At 38.0% G+C, this 22696-nt stretch overlaps 2 protein-coding genes and 1 long non-coding RNA gene across 4 annotated transcripts; 2 read left to right on the top strand and 1 right to left on the bottom strand.

Moving 5' to 3' along the window:
- The first annotated feature begins 3815 nt into the window (after positions 1 to 3815).
- LOC119485863 lies at positions 3816 to 15514 on the top strand. Its single transcript, XR_005206388.1, has 4 exons — positions 3816 to 3970; positions 5839 to 5915; positions 9032 to 9169; positions 15289 to 15514. It is a non-coding gene; the product is annotated as an uncharacterized LOC119485863 (long non-coding RNA).
- On the bottom strand, positions 6557 to 12653 carry klf1 (Kruppel-like factor 1 (erythroid)). Its single transcript, XM_037765655.1, has 3 exons — positions 12329 to 12653; positions 9301 to 10159; positions 6557 to 9183 (listed from the first exon to the last, which is right to left on the bottom strand). Exons 1-3 carry the CDS (start codon positions 12401 to 12403, stop codon positions 9008 to 9010), a joined length of 1110 nt encoding a protein of 369 aa, XP_037621583.1. The 5' UTR covers positions 12404 to 12653; the 3' UTR covers positions 6557 to 9007.
- Positions 15515 to 18443: 2929 nt separating the features above from the next.
- Positions 18444 to 22379, top strand: c3h22orf23 (chromosome 3 C22orf23 homolog). 2 transcript variants are annotated; one of them, XM_037765668.1, is made up of 7 exons: positions 18444 to 18569; positions 19663 to 19763; positions 19914 to 19976; positions 20295 to 20468; positions 20585 to 20713; positions 21608 to 21708; positions 22028 to 22379. In XM_037765668.1, exons 2-7 carry the CDS (start codon positions 19670 to 19672, stop codon positions 22145 to 22147), a joined length of 681 nt encoding a protein of 226 aa, XP_037621596.1. In that variant the 5' UTR covers positions 18444 to 18569; positions 19663 to 19669; the 3' UTR covers positions 22148 to 22379. The 2 variants fall into 2 exon arrangements, with proteins under 2 accessions (XP_037621596.1, XP_037621595.1); XM_037765667.1 differs by lacking the exon at positions 18444 to 18569 and adding an exon at positions 19275 to 19291.
- Positions 22380 to 22696: the final 317 nt, after the last annotated feature.

The following is a 22696-nucleotide window of genomic DNA, read 5'->3' as shown; positions in this document are numbered from 1 at the left end:
CTCTGGATCTGCATAAATTTAATTAGTAACATCAGTGTCACTATTGACCTGTTTCTAAGACCTTGACAGATCAGTTTGAATACGTGGGTGCACGGCTGTGACGTAGTGGTGTGCACAGACTCGGAGGAGGTTGGGGTGAAATTCTGTGAAAAGAAAACTGTACTGCCGTCCCAAGGTTCAGCTGAATGATCTGCCAACAAATTTGATTAAATGAACCTTTTTGATTTGAGTTCCTGACTCCCGTTTTCAAGGTTACCTCTTTTTGGAAAGTATTTCCCAGAAATGCTAGTAGCTGCCTGCAGTTACACTGCATAAACATGTCCATCTTAGAAAGTCATTTTTCACTCTAATCTAATTTTCTTAAATAAACAAACCAAAGAAATCTCTTCATGGCTGAGATTATTTCATCTGTTTCCACTTCAAATCAACTTGAAATTTTCCCAAAATGATACATGATCTGATACTACTTGAGAAATATTTTTCCAGGAATCATTTCTCAAAAATTCCTGAACAAGACCGATGCTGTGTTCATATTACGAGCGACAAAGCTATTTATTTATTTAGATTTATTTGTCCAAGAGGAATATTTGTTTCCACAGACAGTACACAGAAACACATAGCAACATACATATATACAGATCAAATAACACATAAGCAGTTCACAAAATCTTCATGTATGCACTAATACATTCCAGCTCACAACAGTGTCAGTGAGGAAGATTGTTCAGGGCTGCTATTGCAGAAGGAACAAAGCTCCTGCTGAAATGAGTTCCTCTTCATCTCAATGTTCTGTATCTCCGACCAGATGGGAGTTAAGTGTTGGTTTAGGGGGTGATCAGTGTCATTTGATATTGCGAGTGCTAGGCGTGTAATGGCTCTGAGGTTCATATCTAACATGGTGAAGAAGCAGGGGGAACAGTACAGCAGGATGGGTTGGATTATGCTTTTGTAAAGCAACAACAGGAGGTGGGGGGCAACAGACAATGCTCTGAGTTTACGGATGGCATGAAGTCTTTGCTGGGATCTTTTATGGATGTCAGTGATGTGTTGATCAAAACTGAGTTTATTGTTTATGATGAGTCCGAGATATTTGTGACAAGTAACATGACTTAAAAATGTTCAAATTAGATATGGGACTATACATATAGACTATACATTTTAACAGACAGTGTGTCTTATAAACTGGGCACATGGAGTTTGAAAGACGTTGGCATTTACCAGTCAGGGAGGTTTGAGCAAAAGACACTATCAAGATGCATTATGTGTTTTTACTCGACCATACATAAAAGTAAGGAGATCTCCGCTTCTTTACCAGCAGTGACAGCTTGTGGCTGGTAAAGTGGGGATAGGAAGTAGGGAATGGGCAATTGGCCCCCCCACTTTACGCCCCTTGTCTGATTTAGTGTCGCGGCTGGTGTGATCCCAGCGCAAGATTTTAAACCATCTCTTTTAAGTCCCCCAAGTGTCAACAAGGGCACTCACAAGTACAGAGGTGTGTGCATTCATGTGTATGTGAAGCTTCATTAGAAAACTAATACAGAAAGCATTTGACTGCCTGAGTGTAGAGCGGACACTGGCCTTGTTTGACTTTATGAGTGTGTGTGTACACTCAAGTTCAAATCAGGGGAATCAGCTCCCCCACCCCACCCCCTCGATCCACTTGGACTCACAGTCCCTCTCAACAGTCTCAGCACTGCAGCAGCTTTCACCACTCTAATCCTCATCCTGCTTTTGGACATTAGGCCAAGATTCCCATTTTGTGAGGTTGTGTAATCGCAAACAGTGCAGTCAATAATTCCACACACCCATACAAAGTTATTTACACATTGAAGCAGCTTAGTGAAGACTTTCCTGGAAGTGAGAACAGACCCTTATTCTAATGGACGAGTTTATTTGCATTTAGAAATCCCTTTTAGAAAAGGTTGTCGGTTTGGCTCTGTCCATTACTGTGCAACCCCTGTAAAATACAAATGCAGATGGATACATGTTGTGAATGGAAATCTCAGTTGGAAGGCTGGTACCAGTGCTGTCCTGAAGTAGCAGAGTTTAAGCCATTTACAGATGCTTATGACTACAATATATTGTATAGTGAATGGTGTTTATGTGTGGGTTTCTTTGTGACTGTCTGTGTGCAGACGTTTGTTTGCTGAACTGAAGTTGCTATTTTGCGTCAAAGATGTTCCCGCTTCTTCTCAATAACACTGTTGTTCTGCTGAGTACACACAGTGTTACCACACACTGGATGTTACAGTGTGTCTGTGCCCGCAGGAAGAGGAATCTGTGCAGTGTTTGGAGGAAGTTGATTGGCAATGTTTGCATAGAATTGACTATAATGTTTAGGTAGCTGAAAGTGTTTAAAGCATTTTAAAATCCATGAAAGCTTACTGTTTAGATACCGAAGCTTGATGTCATGTGGTTTATATGCAGTAATACAAATAAGAGTTGAATGTATTTTCTCTGCAATGTGCACAGATCCTCTACATGGGGAAAAGTCATACATAAAGATCTGAATTTCTACACAGAGGAAAACAAGAAAGAGAGAAGGAATTTATTTGCACATCTGTCCCCAGTAAACCTTCCTTCAGCTGCACAGCACTCAAGTTATTCTGTTTTCCCATGTTGATGAAACAGGTTTCTCTCCACTGGATATGTGGGTGACCGGGAACAAAAAATATGATGCTTTCTCTCATATAAAACAATTAAATTAAGTGGTTAAGTGAGTTTTTTCCATTGTGCAGTGGGGATTTACAGAAAATGAAATGTGCAAATCTAGAGAGCAGTTGGCACTAGCTGAAAGAAACCCAATACATGAAAACACATTGCATTGTTGGAATTGTTTATAGCATGTGGTATTCAGATGTTAAGCCTTGGCCTGGTCACAAAGATTATAATAATGACATTTTTTACCTTTGACCTGATTAGCTGCTCAGACTAAAAGGAAAAACTCAAACATTCCATAGCTTAATATTTCATGTCTTGTTTATATGGATAAACAACAAGTATAACATGATGTAAACAGGGAAGGAGGAACTACAAAGTGGAAGTAGAAAGAGTTTGTTTGTCCTTTTCGGGGCACGTCAGGTCAGAGCTCTGCCGCTGTCCTCGTGTCAACTCTAAATCCCAAATCACTTACCCTTGAACACTGCACTAAAATAAACTCACACTGCTGATGGAGCCTCATAACCATCTCTAACCTATCAGTGCAGTGTTGTGGATTTATCTGCTGATGTGTAACATCTTGTTTTACGAGCACAGTCTCAGTGGATGACAGATAATTAATGGCCAAGGAGTGTATCTGCAGCACTATAATTATCAGGATTACTTCATGTGTGTATATTTGGCTGTGAGTAGAGCACTAATGTCTTGGTGATGTGCGTGCACTTGTCTGCTGTCATGCCATCTTGGATGAGCAGGTTTAAAGGGGAATAACAACCATTTTTAAAACATTGATATAATTCTGAAGGCTATATACCATGATAAAAAAAATACTGCAACTCATGAACTCGCATATTTCGAGGTCGCGCCAGGAAACCACAAGGTAACAGCGTCATCAAGGTAAACAGTAACTGCCTGTCGGTGGCGATTTGAATGGAGTATAGAATTTCAACATTTGCTATATAAATAAACATACTGTACAACCCTACAGAATTATGTAGGGTTGTACAGCACATATACTAGTGTTTGGAACATTTTTGGGTGATCAAACCCTTTTTATGCAGTTCATGTTGGGGTTCTACTCCACTACTACACTACTGATGACAGTTGTAGTCTATTTTCACCGACTTCTTCATCTCTTTTGCATCCCTCAGGGCTACGTTGAGCTGACCATTTTCCCCACAGTGGTCAACCTGAACAGGATCAAGCTTAACAGTAAACAGTGCCGCATCTACACGGTCCCAGTCAACGAACTCAAAGCCCCGTTCATTTACAATGACCCCACGCTGGAGGTGTGCCACCATGAGTCCAAACAGTGAGTATGTCCGTGTGCTGTCCTGGATTCACATTTCAGTGGAATGCTGGGTTATGAAATCATGGCAAGTCATTTGTGCCATGGCTTCTAATTGTTAGTCTACAATAAATCTTACTGTGTCGCATTAGATCTGTCAAGTCGACATCATCTGATGATGTTAACGACATTAAGCTGGGTTTCCACCAAAAGTTCAGGGGACTTTTAGTCCCTGGAACTACTTTTCAAGGAACTAAAAGGTCCCTTAAGCCCACAACAATGATGCATTCAGGTGCACACATAAACTCTGAAAACTCAAATGGCTAAATGGTTGTTTAAAACGCAAAAGTTTCTTCTTTTTCCCTTGGTTGCTGTAAAAACCTGATTCTTAAAGGGGTACACCAGCAATTCAGTGTTGCACTTTCATAAATACGGGGGGACTTGTAAGACCTTTACAGACAGCAAACTTTGGAAAGCTCCCTCCCGACTCAGAAGGCAGTTCTCTTTATGATGAGTAAATTGAACTTAATGTGTAAAATCAGTGGAGTGCCCCTATAACCCCTTACCATTTCGTCCTCTTTTTTTAGAGGGGTTGGGGTGGAGGACAGGGCATTTTCATGGGTAAAAGTCAACAGTAGATGTCACATAGAAGTGGTGTACATCGTCTGAAAGCTGGAAACCTGAAGATTGATTTGAGATGATGCTCAAGTTGTTCTGGTCATAAATAAGAAATAAACATGAATTAATTAAAATAAATTGTGTATAAGGGCTTAGAACATTATGATAGAAGTTTGTGATGGCCATTCCTATGCTCCATTTGACATTTGGAGATTTCTGCAAGAATTGCATTTTTCAGGGATTGGATGGCGAGCACTTCTGTTCTGGAAACTGCTCAGAAACCCCCTTATTGTCAATCGACCTAGGAAAGCCATCCATCCTCTGAATGCTCTAGGTCTCTAATTGTGGCTGTAAAGTTTCACGAGTCTGTGATTAATATTGTCACAGCCTTGTTTTATATTATATATAAATTGAAAATAGGCAAAAATAACACATTTGTACTGCATGTAATAAACTGCATGTTTTTTGCCCCAAACTGCATGTGATTATCATAAAGTGGGCATGTCTGTAAAGGGGAGACTCGTGGGTACCCATAGAGCCATTTTCATTCACAGATATTGAGGTCAGAGGTCAAGGGACCCCTCTGAAAATCGCCATGCCAGTTATTCCTTTCCTACATTTCGCAATACTTTGTAGCATTCTTCCTGTGACATGGCTGGCAACAATGGATTCCTTAAGTTTTCTAATTTCCTATGATATCTGTACCTTCACGCTAGCTTGACTGAGCCCGCTATAACCTCTGAAAGACAGAATAGCAGCCCGGGCTGTCGAAGGGTTGAGGGGGTTAAAGCCAATATACTTCAAACTACAAACAAATTGCCCTCTATGTTGTTTACCTGGTAGTAATGACATCAATAAAAGACCAACAAGATGAATACAACAGGATGAAATTCATCTTTGGGATTAAAATGAATGTGTGATCTCCAAAGTATATCTAATACACAAAAGGTGACTCTTGCCTCAATAAGCAGTTTCCTTTTGTAGGTATTATATACTGTGATTTTATTGTATTTTATTGGTGGCTTACCAAAACATCTGACACATTGCAATGTTTCACTTGAGATGTTTTGTGCAACTGAAATGTCTCTGTTGATGGAGATATTACACCTTGAATCACGCAAGATGTAAACAGAACTCATCTCTAGTTATTCTATTATCTTTGTTTACAGGCACATGCCAATTCATTTCTGTGTTACAAATGTTGGTAAATGAGTGTGTAATTGTGTTTGCTTTTCTGTGTTTGTCTTCCCTGGGGGTATGCATGTCTGTGCAAGTGTATGCAAGAGAGAGACAGAGGGAGCTCCATAATGGGATGACGACCTCCATCATCTGACATAATCAGGATGAATCAGTGAGTGCTGAGTTACATAAACACATCCTCATCCTAACCTCACCCAGATTAGAAACACTGCTAACACAACTGCCAACATTGTGCTGGTACCAGCCTGCAGGTTTGAGGCCTGATATAATAACCGAAGACTGCCACCTAAAGGCCAAAGGCTGACATTACTTGTGAGAATGACTGATGTTTAAAGTCTTGGCCAGGGGTTTTCAAAGACTGAGACTTTGGGCCTCCTCTCCAACAAAGCCTGGAAAAAGGCGCCGCCTCACCCCTCCTTAGTTTACTTGTTTAGTTTCGCTCAATTCTTGAATAGCTATGGGATCATGATTATGTTATTTGATCCCTTAGACACACATTTTTGAGCTGAGATTGCCTAATATTGCTGTTTGACATAATTTCAGACTACACCAAATCCATGAAAAAAGGTCTGTCCTAAGGCATCTATTAGTTTCTGACTAGGGATGCACCGATCCGACTTTTTCATTCCTGATACCGATAACGATACCTGGGGTCTGGGTAGTGGCCGATACAGAGTACCGATCCGATACCAGTCTTTAAATAATAAGCTGTATGCCTCACTGTGTGGAAGTGATCATTCTTTTAAGTGTAAGGCAACATCATGTTTGACTTAAACATTGCTTTCTTAACTTTGTAAAACAAAATGTAACAAATAAATACATAGATATAAATTTAGTGTGTTATTTATCATTAAAATACTAAATCATGCACCAGCAACATGGTAAAAAAATTCAAAATTAACAGGAATTATAATACAGGTGTAAACCTTTTTAATGCAGCAACAAATTGGTCAAAACTTAAACAAGAATTGAAATTCCAGTATATAATGTATATAGTATATAAACATAGAATTGAATTTCCAGCTATTTGAGCGAGTATTGGCCTGATATCCAATGTGGTATCGGTGCATCCTTATTTCTGACTCTGGGAAAGTGGGTAAAACAGTAACATTCCCCTACACTACTGTATCTCTGAACTATCTCTTTAACTAAATCACAAACATTTAGTCTACTCTAATCTTCTTTTAATAACTAATGTTATGGTTTTCACTTCCATACTCTGAGCCTCCCCTGAAACAGTTTGCAGCCCTCCTGGGGAGGCCCACCTCCTACTTTTAAGACCTCTGGTTTAAGCTCTAATCATGTTCCAGATGTATTTTATTGTGCTTTATGCAGGACAGATTTATCTTCCAGTAAAGCACTTAAAATGTTGAGTTAATTAAATCAAGGTAATATAATTGTTAAGATCAGCTGCCTTAATATATCATGTCACACTCAAAGACAGTTTTACAGCATTAGAGGTCTTTATTAGAATTATGACAATGAAAACAATAATTAAAACACTTTAAAAGCACTCTTTTGAGAATATAAAAAATCACTGTACAATAATATAGTAGCCTATCTTCTGTTAATAAAAGATTATGTAAATAAATATGTTGCTCACATTTTTAGACGATAATAAACAACTGAGAAAGATGCTGATTATTTACAGTTTGAAAATCTGCCTGATGGAAGAGACAAAAGCATAAATGTTTTTCTTAAATTAAAAATCCCCAAACAGACAGATATATAGTTAGGTGACAAAAATGCAGGACAATAAAAGGGAAAAAAAGGACAAAAATGCATAACCCCGCATTCACTGTATAATCACGCAGACTAACATATACTATATGGTTTGTTTGTTTGTATTACAATCAATATTACAATCAACTAAAGTTCTAAAAGAAATCAAACAAAGCTATCAGATCATCTCAGCACTGATACAACTAAGCATTGTTACTAAGCATGCATGACTTTGTTCAGCGTGCCATGAGATCCAACAGGATATACTACTGTGTATTGTATTATAACCTGCATTACACACATTCTTTGGTAGGTCTTTTGTTAGTGTTAGTGTTTGCTGTGTACATGCCCACAGTGTGTACAGTGTTTGTCTAAGTGGCACTTATTGCTGAAAGCATGCTAACTTTACATTATGACTGTGTGAGTTGTACTGGTCCTCTGTCCGTGTGTGTGTGTGTGTGTGTGTGTGTTACGGTTGGACACAGACAGATTAACCCACTCTAACATCTTAGTCAAGTCCCAACACCTCACTGTTAAAGTCTGAATCACCATTGTTATGTCTTAATGATGTTCACGTAATCAGTTTGAGATCATGTAATTTAAACTGGAACCTAAAGGGGAACACACACATCCACGTGTGTTTACAGGTCTTGGGAGTACTACTGCATATGTGAAAAAAGTCATATAAAGCCTTGTGTGGCTTCAGAGGGAACTGTGTGAGGTCTGATAAATTGCCCCAAGTGATGTCACTTGAGTCAGTATCAGTCGGGTCTGAAAATTATATATATATATATAACATGATGGAAAAAATACTGCAATCTGCTCATGTACTTGCATATTGCGAGGTCGCACCGGGAAACCACAAGGTGGCAGCGTCATCTCTGTAAAACGCAACTGCCTGTCAGTGGCGATATGAATGCAGTATAGAATTTCGACAACATTTACAATATGAATAAACATGCTGTCACTTTCTGAATCTGTTTCATTTTAACAATAAACACTTTAAAGACAGGGAAACTGTGTCATACCGTTCTGACTTATTTCGTTTTCCTGTCATGGATCTCCTCGCTCCAGTGGATTTCTCTGCTCCAGTCGACAGCACTTGCATAATCTACAACCACTGGAAAACGAAAGAAGTCAGAAAGGTATGATACAGCTTCCCTTTACCGTGATGACGCTGCCACCTTGTGGTTTCCCGGCGTGCCTTTGCAATATGCGCATACATGAGTAAGTTACAGTATTTTTTTCCAACATGTATATCGCCTCCAGAATAATATCAATGTTTTAAAAATATTCGTCGTTCCCCTTTAACCAGCCAGATAATCAAGTGCATATTTTACGGTTAATACTGGGAACATGTTGAGTTAATATCTGAGGTCACTGAGTCCCAAATTCAACTGTTCAGTGCACTGATTTGGGTCTTAAATTCAAACTTCAAAGAACATCCAAATCAAGTCTTCTACCTTTTAATGTCTTGGTTTAAATGGCAGTGGTTTGTGTATATGTATATGTGTGTGGGCATCAGGTGTGTCTTTTCATGTGCAGGGCCAGGTGGTCGGAGCGGGAGAAGGCCCTCTGACACAGCAGACACTCGTAGGGTTTTTGGCCCGTGTGCTTGCGGTAGTGACGCGTCAGCTCATCTGAACGGGCAAATTTCCAGCTGCATCCTTCCCATGAACAGTGGTAAGGCTTTTCCCCTGAAGAGTAAACGATAAAACAGATGATAAATACCAAATAATAACATTACATCTTATATTGAGACTAATTGTGACAGACTTTTCAGTTGTTTATGTGGTTGAGTCAATGGGGTTTACCTGTGTGAGTGCGATGGTGAGCCTTAAGGTGTGAGCTCTTGGTGTAGGTCTTGCTGCAGCCAGGGTATTCACACCTGTGGATGGCGGGCCTCTTTTTCCCGGTCGCCCTTCGACCACGCTTCCCCTCCACCCCACCAGGAGGCAGCTGTGGCACAACCAGCAGGGCCTGCTGGTGAAGAGGCAGATGACTAGTGGTCTGGCTGTGGCTGTATTCACAGAAACGGTTGGCGTTGTGGTTAAAGTGTGGCATGTAGCTGTAGTGTCGACGGTCAGGGGTCACAGCTTGAGGTGGTATGAACCTGCTGTTAGGAAAGGTCACCATCGAGTGGTGTGGCTGGGGATAGTAAGGGTTAAAGTCCCACGATGAGACCTTAGTGAGGTTTCCTCTGCTGTGCCTCTCCACACTGCCTCCTTGAGGGAAGCCAAACTGATCTACATTAGGTAGACTGGGAAACGAAGTACGACCTGTTTGGTCGTCATTATAACCATGGTGGTACAGCTCTGGCTGGACTGGCGTTGTGGTTTCAGTAGGTGACAGGAGCTCCGCCATGAGGTGGCCAGTGTTCATCTGCAGATGCTCCTGTCCGGGTTGGTCCTTAAACATGGCCGCCTCTTGGTACGCCGTGCTTGGGTCTAACTGTGGAAGCCGTTGATCATTGTTGTCCAGAGAGGGGTTGAGGTCAGGCGATGGGCTACTCCAATCAGACAGCAGGAACTCAATGTCCCAGGATGCCCGGCTGTCATCATCCAGGAGCTCCTCTGTCATCTGCTGAGAGACCTGCAGCTGCTCAGAGCTGCTTGGTGACAGTTTGTTGCTGAGAGTGTCCAGAGGGAGAGAGTCACTCTCAGACTTCCACACCTAGATGGTGTTGGAGAGCAGTGAGAAGTGATGATCACCGAGGAAAACATATTGTGAAAAGGAGATTCCTGCAAGTTGCTTTTGCATTTAAAGGATAGGTTCACAATTTTTTATGTCTGTCTGAAAACAATACTCACATGTTCATATGTACATTGAAAGCGTTATTGGTTGCTGTAATTGTTCCTTCCGTACATACCATGGATGTATAACGAGGACTGGATACAGCGTTGGGGGCAGGCGCCCGTTCTTTCCTATGAGAGTTGCTCAGTGGTGCATGAAGCCAAAATGGATCGACTGTGATAAACTACCCGGATCACCCGGCAATCTTCCGCATCTATTTGGCCCGTAGAGCAGGCGCACTAGCGTTTTCTATAACTCCGACTCCCAACCCTTGGTCCAGCCTCGGACTGGGGCTCATTAACATGAACGGAGGAAGGGAAATAACTCTGGATTCGGCTATTAGTGCATTTTACAACTTTTAGGACCTAATGATTTAAATAAGGGATATTCAAGTGTTCGTACTGGGAAACTGATTTACCTAAACAAAATATATTGTTAATATTGTGTTGTAAGTCTGTGGGAAAAAAGTATTTTTGGTCCCAATGGCATCACGTGACGGACACGGAAGTTGTAATTCCACCATTTGGCCACTACAAAAATTTGCATCAACGCCCAGCGCTCTTCCTGGGGGCTTGGTCTGGACTGGCTATTAAGAGGGCAGCTGAAGCTAATACAATATAGTCTGTCTTAATCACGCAATCCTCAAGTGTTAATCATCCGTATTTTCTTTATAGGACAAAATTCCCACTTTGTGTTACAAACCCTCCACGGTGGCTCAGCCAGGAGACACTGTCAGTGGAAACACATAGTGCGCATTTTGTACTAAAAAGACTAACTTCGAAAGATACCATCTTGATTTGTCTGACTCCGACTGCTAAGGCCTCATATTAGAGTATCCAGTTTCACACATAATGAGGATTATGGAATTTGTCCTCCATCACATTTCAGGAAGGGAAATCTTTGCGGCCATATTGGACAGCACAGTCACCAATAACTCTTTCACTGTACATATAGGCATGTTAGATATAGTTGGAAAAATCAGTACATTAAACAAACATTTCATCCCAGCAGACCTCATTCAGATTGATAGTTACATTGCATTTTTACATGACATTAGCAGATGCTTTTGATCTAAAATTGCTTTCAATAAATGCATTCAACCACCATTTTTGTCCCCATTTATATGGGACAAATCACAAGGGCTGTATTCAAAACCGCAAGTACTCATTTGGCCAAAATGAAGCATGTAGTATGCAAACAAAAGCAAAATCTACAGTATGCCAAAAATACCCGGATGTCGTACTGATTTGGAAAAAATCTCCAGTATGCATTGGACCAGTCTACCTCGCCTAATGTATCCCTCAATGCAAAGCGCTGGAACGGCACAGTCTATGGTCACAACAACAGTAGCCAAAAATGTCAAGTTTTTTTTACATTTTTCGTAGCTATTTCATCACTGAATTTTTGAGGTGAGAAATCAACTGTGTAGTTTTTTGAGTTGAAATGCTCCACAATCGCCTACAGGCATAGCTCGTTGGCCAGCCGGCCAGACACGCTCACAGACCAGCTACAGAATAGCAGGCACTGGCGAGGGAAAGAGCCACCTCTGAGAGATACTTACTAAGACAATGCAAACCTTTTTTTAACATTACTCTAATATTTGTAGGGATATCATTCCACTGTTTTGTTGTTGTAACTGAAAAAGCAGTTTGAGTGAATTTTGTGGAGCATTATAACAGTCTTGTTGATGACCTGTTTGTCTTACTTCACCATGAGCTGTTAGAATAAATTGTTTAAGGGATGGTGGAGCTAAACCATGCAGTTTCTTATAAAGTAAACAAATATTGGTCATATTTTTTGATAATAATGCAACAGTGGTATGAGTTAGTTTTTTTGCCGTAGTTTGTAGTAAGCGGTTTAGAATACAGCCAAGCTCAGCATCATAATGCAAGACTGACACATTTGTCAATACAATATTAAGTGAAATAATGAATAATTTATCCGTGGATTATAGAAATTGCCAGCACAATGACATAGACCATACAATAGGTAGCACTAGACTTTGTCACGCTGTAAGAATCAAACATCGGAAATCAACCCGATACTTACTTTCATATTGTCACTGGATTGAGCGAGGTTGGAGAAGGAGCTGAAGGAAGGGAGCACGGCCTGTTTAACAGCCATCAAGCACTTTGATATGACGCCGATTGTCAGTGGCAGCAACAAGTGTAATTTCTCCTTTTTTTTGCTTTTTAGTCTTTACATAACCATGTTAAGCTCGGCTATCAGAAAGTCAAAGCCCAGCTTACCAGGCCACTCATCCCAGTTACAGTCTGCTCGGTGCTAAAAGGCCGCAGAAACAGGTTCTTAAAGCTGCCTCCTCTTCTCCATTCCTCCCCTGCTATCTCTCCCTCCTCTCTCTTGTCTATCTCTGTCAGCTGCAAGTCTAACTTCAAATCTCTCTTTTTCATGTAGGTTTAGACCGTTAGGAGGTGGAGCGTAAGTGTGAGTTACTTTAGTGGCCCCCCTTTTTTTAATCCCTTAAAGATGTTCATTTACAATCACTAAGAAACTCTAACTCACTGTCTCCCTGTTCTGTGGGATTCAGAGCAAAAAGTCAACTCTGAAAAAACTGATGAGCACCGAGCGGCCTTTTCACCAAGAAATGCATCATTCTTATATCCAGACCAATAGCTGTAATGTATTATTATATATTATTTTAAATAAATTGCAAACAATGATTGCTTTACTTTGAATGTCCTCACTTTAACAGCTACTGTATATCTACAGTCTATACAATAAACACAAAACAATCATCCCATCTGGGTTTTTCATTGGAAGCTATAAAAGTAACTTTAGGCAAGACAAGTTTATTTATATGGCACCTTTCACACGGGGCAATTCATAGTGCAAATGAAAAAGAACAGAAATGCATTAAAACATATTTATAATAAGATGAATAAAATAGGACAAAATAAAAATAAAATGCATAGAACAAACAGGTATACAGGCATAGTGCAGTTGCATACGATTTTATAATGTATATGACATAGATCTCCACGCCATATTTTCACTCAGACACTTGGAGATAAAGTAAACCAACAACCCAATGAGGGCTCTTCTGAGACAAAACAAAGATTAAGGGTTAAATTGCATTGTATATAAAATAAAATAAACCAAAAAGGGTGACATTTGAATTGTAATTCCTTGATGATTAAACAATAAATTAAAAGCATTAATTAATTCTTTCTAAAGATGGGGGGAAAAAAACAAAATATATCAGCTTACTGCAATGATTAATTACAAGTTATAAAAAATACAAGTAATAATAGAAAATCATCTAAATGCCACTACAAAATGTACTTGAAGTTTTATAAATTGCTGCAAAATTACCACCTAACACTGCAGAGTAGTGCGGGGCTCTATGTTATTTTTCATTCACAAGTAAACTTGGCTATCAGATCTCTGGCTACTGTCTAGTAAAAAGCATGCTTTGGCACAGAGTGCAGAGTGTGTTGGCGCATGTGCAGTGAAGTGAGTGCACATGTTAATATGGTTTGTGAACCGTTTATAATAACATGTTTGAATAGGTGGACTGTTCCATCACAAAGAGATCTCAGTAGAATTGTTTATGATCTTTTATTACAGAGACATTTACAGACATTCAACATGAACACATGATACAAACAAATATTAGTGAATAATAGTAAACAGATGAGCAAGTTGGTATAGCTCATAAACATACACACCAACAAGCAGTACAGCTCAGTATTCAGTTTTTAAGTGTGCAATTAAAATCTCGTCCCCATTGTTGAGCCAGTACTTCTAATAGTTTTAACACCCAGACATATTCAGGTCGGTCACTGTCTTCCGAGTGAGGACATGCGGCTCTGACTTCTGAGAAGACCTGTGTGTGAAAGGTGATTATGTTCTCGCTGCTGTTTATCTGTTGACATGGGGCAGAGGCAGGCTGCTGTCTTCTCACAGATAATGGTCTCCTGACTGCTGCTGATCCCTGATGACTAGCCCACCACTGATAAAGACTCTCGTTCCCTCAGTGACGACTACACTAGACATCCACTACGCAGGCTGAAAACTGTGGTGGCAGCCTCTTTAAGGCCTTAAACACATTACACAAGTTCATCTATAGTTTGTTTGCTTGTTTGGAGGAGTTTACTTCCACAGCCTTAGACTAACATGTGAATTTGTGAGTATGATGTTATTATAAGGCAGAAAGACGCTAAAAGAAGAAAAGATAATGTGTGCTTCGTGTAGTCATATCCTATATAATGTAGGAATTTATAAATATCAAACAAATATATACCATAAAAATGGTTATAAAATCATTTGGAAAACATGAGATAAACGTGAAAATAATTGAGATCTTTAGGCTATGCATACAGAACCCCCCACTTTAATATAAGGGATCACTTTTTTATGTATATTAAATGTCTATTCTATTCTATTTTAATGTGATCACCTTCTTTCCACGAACAAACTCTTTTAATCTTTCCTTTGATATTGCTTTTGGGCTATCGATACCCATAATGACCATTTCTGAAATTGGTATGTGATTTTTCTTTTTTTCTTTTAAATAATGGTAATAAACATAAACGTTTTTTATTTTACATTTTATTTATGTTTATATTTTAGCTATATATTTTGATGCACTATTTATATAAAAAAAAGTTATACTATAGTATGTCGAAAAAATAAAAAAGTTATGGTACAGTATGTCAAAAAGAATAGAAAGGCATAGTATAGTATGTCGATATATAGTATGAAAAAATAAACAAAAGTCACTGTATAGTATGTCAAAAACATAAAAAAGGTTATAGTATAGTATGTTGAAAAAAAGGCATGGTATAGTATGTTGAAAAATAAAAAGTCATAGTAAAGTATGTCGAAAAAATAAGTCATAGTATTGTATGTAAAAAAAAATGTTTAAAGTCGAAGCCCAGTATGTCGAAAAGAAGTTGTTGTAATAGTTATATTTGATGTTGTAGTAGTAGACATAGATGTATGCGAATGTGATGCAAATTCTTACGTCGTCCTTTTCTTCTCCTCAGATGAGTGCAGATTTTCTGGACCAAAACTGAGAATGACAGTTTCATCACTCACTTCATCCACGTCTTTGTCTTCTTCTACTGTATGAATCAAAGGGTTAATATAAAGGGGTCATGTCTGCTGTGTTTTCAATTAAAATATTAACAACAATTGGATTTTCCGTTCCATAACCCCTCTTTCTATCTCTCCGAAACAATGGGAGAAGACAGTCTCATACTATGCTCTGGACACTGGTGTCCTTACAACGGTGAGGACTCAAAACCGGCCCTGGCGCTTTCCAAACCGGGAACTAACCAATTAGTGCATTTAGAACTATTCTCCTTGTGTATTTGACTTGTTCATTTTGGGTAGACCTCAAAAATCACCGCACCCACCACATAAGGATTGAGCCCACAACCTCAGGTACTCTGAGCATACTATGACATTTGTTATGACATACTATACCATGACATGTTTATGGCATACTTTATAATTTTTTTATGAATTGCTGTTTTTTTTTCTTCATGGCATACCATACATTTGTAAATGATATACTAGATTATTATTTTTTACCTAATCTATTATATTTTTATACAATACATTTTAATAGCACACTATAGTATGACTTTTTAATAATATTTTTTATAACATACTATAATATGCCATTTTTCCCTTCTACTAAGTGCTATGTTTTGTTATTCATGGCATACCATACTGACCTTTTTTTAAAGACTTTTTATAGGATACACTATATTATTGTTTTACATGAGATTTATGAATTTTTAGGACATACTATACCTTGTCATTTTTTTACTAGATACTATATTATAAATGTTTCATGGCATATTATCGTATGACCTTTTATGGCATACTATATAATATTTTTTTATGACATACTATATTATAAAACATTTTATGGCGTACCATACTATGAAATTATTTCTGACGTTTTTCTGACTAGGTGATATGTATTTTTCTTCGTGGCATATCATACTATTTTTAAAGATTTATATATTATAATATATACTATATTATTTTTATGACATTTTCTTTACATACTACAGTATACTATATATATTTTATTTATTTTGTACCATACCATGACCTTTTTAAGAAATACTATATTGTGATTTTTTACGACATGCTATGACATTTCTTATGAGATACTATATTATACATTTTTTATGGCATACTTTAATGTAACTTTTTCATGACATACTATACTTTGACATTTTTTTACGAGATACTATATTATAAATGTTTCATGGCATATTATAGTATGACTTTTTATGGCATACTATATAATATTTTTTATGACAAGCTATATAATACATTTTATAGCATACTATAGTATGACTATCATATTTTTTTGGCATACTATAGTATGACTTTATGACTCACAATACTATGACATTTTATGGCATACTATCCTATTTTTTATGACTTTTTAATGACATACTATAATACGACATTTTATGACTAGCTATATTATAATTTTTTTATGGCATAATATACAATGACATTTTTATTACACACTATATTGTAAATTTTTTATGACTACTAAGATTTTTTGATGGCATACTATACTATGACATTTTTTATAGCATATTATACTATGATATTTTTTTACCACATACTATACTATGAAATTTTTTATGACATACTACATTATTTTTTTATGAATTGCTGATTGCTGTTGTTTTTTCTTCATGGCATACCATGCATTTTTATATGATATACTAGATTATTATTTAATTTGTATTTAATTTGTAATATATTATATTTTTATATGATACATTTTCATGGCATACTATAGAATGACTTTAATAATATGTTTTATAACATACTATACTATGACATTTTTATAGCATACTACTATGACATTTTTATGGCATAGGGCCTACTGTATTATGCATTTATTATGACTGTACATATACCATGATATACTATAAATATTTGTATTATCTACATATACACTTTTAATGAAGTGTTATGTGAAGCGATGTTTTTTTTCATGGCATACCATACTATGACTTTTTTTAAATACTATATGTTTCATTTTTATAACATACTATACTATGATATTTTTTATGTTTTTTTTCATATAGCTGTATAGATATATTTGTATAAGATACTTTATTATAATTGTTTCATGGCATACTATAGTATGACTTTTTAATAATATTTTTATGACATGCTATACTATGACATTTATTATGGCATACTATACTATGACATTTCTATGGCATAATACTATGACGTTTTTGTAACTTTAAGAACAGCAACATCTCATCTATGGGCTGCAGGGAATTGGTCTGTTGAAGAGAGCAAAGGTACACACATACAGTACAAAAACACAAAAAAAACAACAAAAAGGAAAAATACCACGAGCACAAACACATCTTAAAAAAGTGAATAACATCATAATCATCAGTATATCAACATAATCATAAAAAAAATCTTCTAGCAATATTGTCCTGAATGTCTCTCTTAGATATCTTCAAAGCTTGTTTGTTTTAGAATACTTTACAGACAGAATCATTGAATGTCTGAAGTTCCACAGAAAACAAGTTTTTGTGAGGAAGAAACTGAAGAAATATGTCCTTATGAATATGATGTTGACCATAATACACAACAATTTTATAAAGTTACCAACGTCGTTGTTGTTGGACTTTACATCAAAAAATAAGAACATAATAGAGACCAATGCATTATGAGTCTCCTAGATTAATAAGGACATAAAAGATATGAGAAACGGACTCAACCTTTCTTGCAGAAGGAACATGAAGGGGAAACATCTGGTCTAAACTTATGAATTAATTAATTGCCTGGATAGCATCTGTGTACAATTTTAATGACTTAATTTCACTTAGTTGTGGACATAAAACAATTTATGAAATTCAGTCCAAATATTCCTATGAATGCTTGGAAACATCACTTTCCAATGCTGAAAGGAGTTGGGACACTGACTTTCAACAGCAGCTATGAGCATTATTACTGACTTTGTCTCCATCTAGTGGCCAGATGTTGTCAATGTGCCTATTCTTTAGAAATGTTTTAAATGATTAGTAATAAATAAATAACATTATTGTCAATAATTCAGTGTTTAGAATATGTTGCCATAACAATGAAAAATAATTATAAAAAAAAATATATATACCAGGAGCAAAAACTCTGAACAGTCACGCTCTAGCAGGAAGTGCTTGTAGTTGGTTGCTACAGCAACAGACAGACGCTACTGTCTAACCTGGAGTTAGCATACAGCTAAGAGCTGAGTGTTTACGAGAAGAGAAGACGTGTTTCAGTAAGTTATTTCTAGTCTTTATTAACTTATGTTATTATGGAAGTTTAATGCTTTTTTTAATCAAATGGAAATGCGTACATCCTTTATTTCCATATGTTTTTTCCATGTAAGGTCAACTAGCTGTTAGCAGCCAGCTAACGCTAGTTCAGGTAAACACAGTTCAGCTGAGCTACATTGTGTTGTTTCAGTCTTCTCTATCGACAAAGTCAACAACTTACTTTATAAATTAATTGAACTTTTGTACATTTTGGAATTGGTTTTATTTGACATTATATTACACCCAGTCGGCCTACGTTTTATTTGCACGTTGGCCTTCCAGCTGTGAATCAGAGGTCTTCTGAAGAGCTTTTATGACTCTGTGGTCTGCTGGGGCAGCAGCATCTCGGCTGCGGACAGGAAGAGAGACAGAGTGATCAGGAAGGCCAGCTCTGTCCTGGGATGCCCCCTCGACACAGTGGAGGTGGTGGGGGAGAGGAGGATGATGGCTAAGCTGTCATCCATGATGGAGAATGACTCCCACCCCATGCAGGACATCATCTCAGCACTGGAGACTGAATATAACAGAATGTGTAAAATACCATGGCACAAGACAGATGTTCAGTTTTCTGTGTCGCTGGATGAGTCAGACAACATCATCACAGAGGCTTTAACCAACCAGCCGAAGGAAGAGCTGCTCTCAGTACTCATCCAGGCTCAGGAAACACTGGCAAAATAGCCTACATGTAAATGTTTTTTTCTAATTGAATGATGACTTATTGTGGTTTTATCTCTTATGTCTTATTTTCTGTCTTTTTTTTTTATTGCTATGGACCCTTTTGTGAGTCTGAAATAAAGTTTGAATTCAATTGAATAATAATAATAATAATAAATTGGACTTATATAGCGCCTTTCAGGAACCCAAGGACGCTTTACAAAGGGGGCACACAAAATCATACTAATAAATAACACAGAGGAGAAACCATAGCTAAGTAATTAAAAGAGTAGGAAGAGTCAGCTGAGATCATAGGCCTTGATGAACAGGATAAGGATAAGAGAGATGAAGCTAAATTAAGCCCCAGAGATTGCTGATAATGTCTTTTTGTGTGTCTTCGAGGTTGCAGATGGAGGCCTCCTCACAGAGTAGTAACGGCAGAGGACTATGGAACAAGCCCAGAGCCACCCAGTACAGCAAGGAGACCCAGGATATGCTGAGATGTGAGCTGATACTTGTTGATATTCTAGTGTGGCTGGTTAGGCGCAAATGGGGAAACACGCATACAGTATAGGAGTCGACGGTGCGTGTCCGGGAACATACCAGTGTGTGTGCACTTCTAAATTTGAATCATTCTCTCTCTTGGTGCTCAGTAATGATGCAGGAATCGAGATTCACCAACCTCCAGAGAAAACAGATCAACGAATGCCTCAAGAGTAAGTTTGAGACTTTTGGATGAGAGGTTTGGGGACACAATATGGTGATAAATTGTGTGATAGTACTGTATTACACACAAACATAAAGTATAGATATTTTATATATTGTTCCAAATATTTCATGTGACAGTGTTTGCCTCATATTATTATTGCAAAACTCAGCATATGACATACTGTTAAAAACCCAGATTACATCATATTATGACTCAAATGATGAGCTCTGGTGTTTTTTGAAACATTTACCTTTTTCTACATTTTGTACTGTACTATTAAAACCTTTTACTTTTTAATTTTTTTATTGTAACTTTCTCCCCACAGACGGAGCATCTTTACCACTGACCTCTGACCCCACATCCTCAGCTTCCCCCCCTCAGGCTAAAACTAGTAAATCTGTCCAGAAACATCTGCCGAGCAAGCCCCAGAGACGCAGCGCTGAATCTTGTCGCATTGGGGACAGCTACGTCAGAGAAAAATTCCATCCTGGTCCTTTAAGTATGCTCTTGAAGCTAACACCGTTATTAATCCTGCATTGTGTGTACTGACAGACCTATATTGCAAACAATTGCTCTTTGTGTCACTCATTTTTTTCCTCTGTTTCACTTTCCTAGGAGACTTAGAGAAAGAGAAGATGAGGCTTCAGAGTATAATGGCGACAGGAGAAGAGCCCACAGCTGCATCTTCCCACAATGCATGTCAGAACCCAGAAGTGACAGAGCAGAAAGACCGGTATCAGGAAGGTGAGAAACAGATGATGTACACAAGTTACATTACAACATACTTGCAAACCCTCCCGATTTTTTCGGGTGACTCCAGTTTTTCATTGCCCTCTCCCAGTTTCACAATTCTCCCGTATTTCTCCCGAATTATGACAAATGTTCACACCTTTCTTTCCTTTTCGTTATCTCAACCCGTTTCTGGCGCTGTACAGCGTGTAGAAGCCCTACTGTTTCCACCCGCACAACAATACAGCTACACCAAATGTCGTTTCCTGGGGGAAGAGTGCTGCTCGTGGTTTGAGCTGCGCTCTGCAACCCAAAGTTGAGCTTTGCTTGATGCAGCAAAAAGCCGTCGTGGCGCAGCGCAAGCCATTGGAAATAACAGGTTTCAGAGCGCAGTGGTGCCGTTGTCGGGTTGTATCTAGAAGGACCTTCAGTGAGTGAGAGACGGAGAGGGAAATGGATAGTAGGAGAAAGAAATAGGCCTACTCAAGCAGGGACAGAAAATGAATGAATGAAAACTGATGATAAAGTTCACACCAGAGGGGCCAATTACTCTGGATTTGTTCCTGAGAATTAAAAGTAAAATTAAAAGTATTTAACATAAAACTGCTGTTGCAGTGTGCTCTATAATTATTTTGCAATTTTCATTATCTATGAGTCACTGGAATGCAGGAAACAAAGTCTCTGAAACTCAAAGACCACCCTGCTTTGGTTTCGAATTCCTCCCTATTTTGAGGTTTCAAGGTTGGCAAGTTCCATTACAACCTGTACAGAAACACACCACATTTGAATGAAGTTGTTGATCGTCTGTTTCTATTTCTGTCAGCCTAAATTACATTCTGTCTGTGCTACTCTGCTAAATATATCCAGTGCTCCTTAAATAAGTCTAATATTAGCTCATTTCTTTTGTAGTTCTGGATGAGATAGAGGAGAGGAGACAGTTTCTGGCAGATATGTCCTCTCTGGGTCAGGAGAAAAAGTACGTCAACATCATCAACACTGAGATATCCCAGGTAAAAAAAGCAATAGTTTGCATATTTGCTCAAAATAAGTCTGTATTATGCCGTCCTGGGTTTTGAAAAAACTTTTTGGTGACATAGATGTTTAAACTTCATTGATTTATAGTTGTTTAGTGTGATGTTCTTTTAAACAATATCATTAGATACTGACACAGATCAATAGCAATGTAAATAGATCCTTAAAGATGGCATTAGTGTCGGTCTGTTTTTGAGCATTTAGGTTCAGATGTCAGATGGAAAAAAGAGTATTATTTGTTCTCTCTGAAACTGAAATTGCACTTAAACCTGCGCTGTGTCACGTCTCCAATAACAGAGGATTCGAGACCTGCAGGTGTTGGACAAGGCCAGGAGAGAAGAGGAGATGAGAGCTGCAGAGCAAATAACAGAAAAGATGGAGCTGAAAGAAACAGGAGAGAAGACTCACTGCCACTGACTGAGCATTTGGAAATTACGTAGAAATCCAAGTACAAGCTATATAACTTCAAATTCAGATTATGAATGGGTCAAGTCAAGTATGATATAATGAGTGATGTCTGCAAAGAGGCTACAGCTGACCGGCTGCTCTGTGCTTCAACTATATAAGCAGTTTGTGTGTGACAGCACAGCAGTGAAGATAAAACTGTGATATCAGGCTGTGAAAGCATTAAACTTAAAAGAAAGATCATCTTGCATTAAGTTATTTTAATTCCTCTGCCTTCCAGTGTCAGTATTTTTTTATAATCCTGCTGCTGTTTTAGGACAACGTATAGCTGACAGAAATGTGGCGCTACAGAAGTCCTTGGTGTTCAGCTGGACAGGAAGACAGGCACAGAGCAGAAACACAGACATTACCATTTAAAATGGAGGACAAATAGACAATCTAACTGACAGAACAGGAACAGAAGGAGTAAACATACCGACATTTACATTAGCTCGAAGAAAAAAAATGTCATTCATACACATATGCAATTAAATAAATGGCACTCGTACAAACAATATTAAC

The sequence above is a fragment of the Sebastes umbrosus genome, chromosome 3 (genome assembly GCF_015220745.1).
Source record: "Sebastes umbrosus isolate fSebUmb1 chromosome 3, fSebUmb1.pri, whole genome shotgun sequence".
Taxonomy (NCBI): Eukaryota; Metazoa; Chordata; class Actinopteri; order Perciformes; family Sebastidae; genus Sebastes; species Sebastes umbrosus.
The sequence above is the reverse complement of the archived record's forward strand: the minus strand, read 5'-3'. Positions and strand labels throughout refer to the sequence as shown.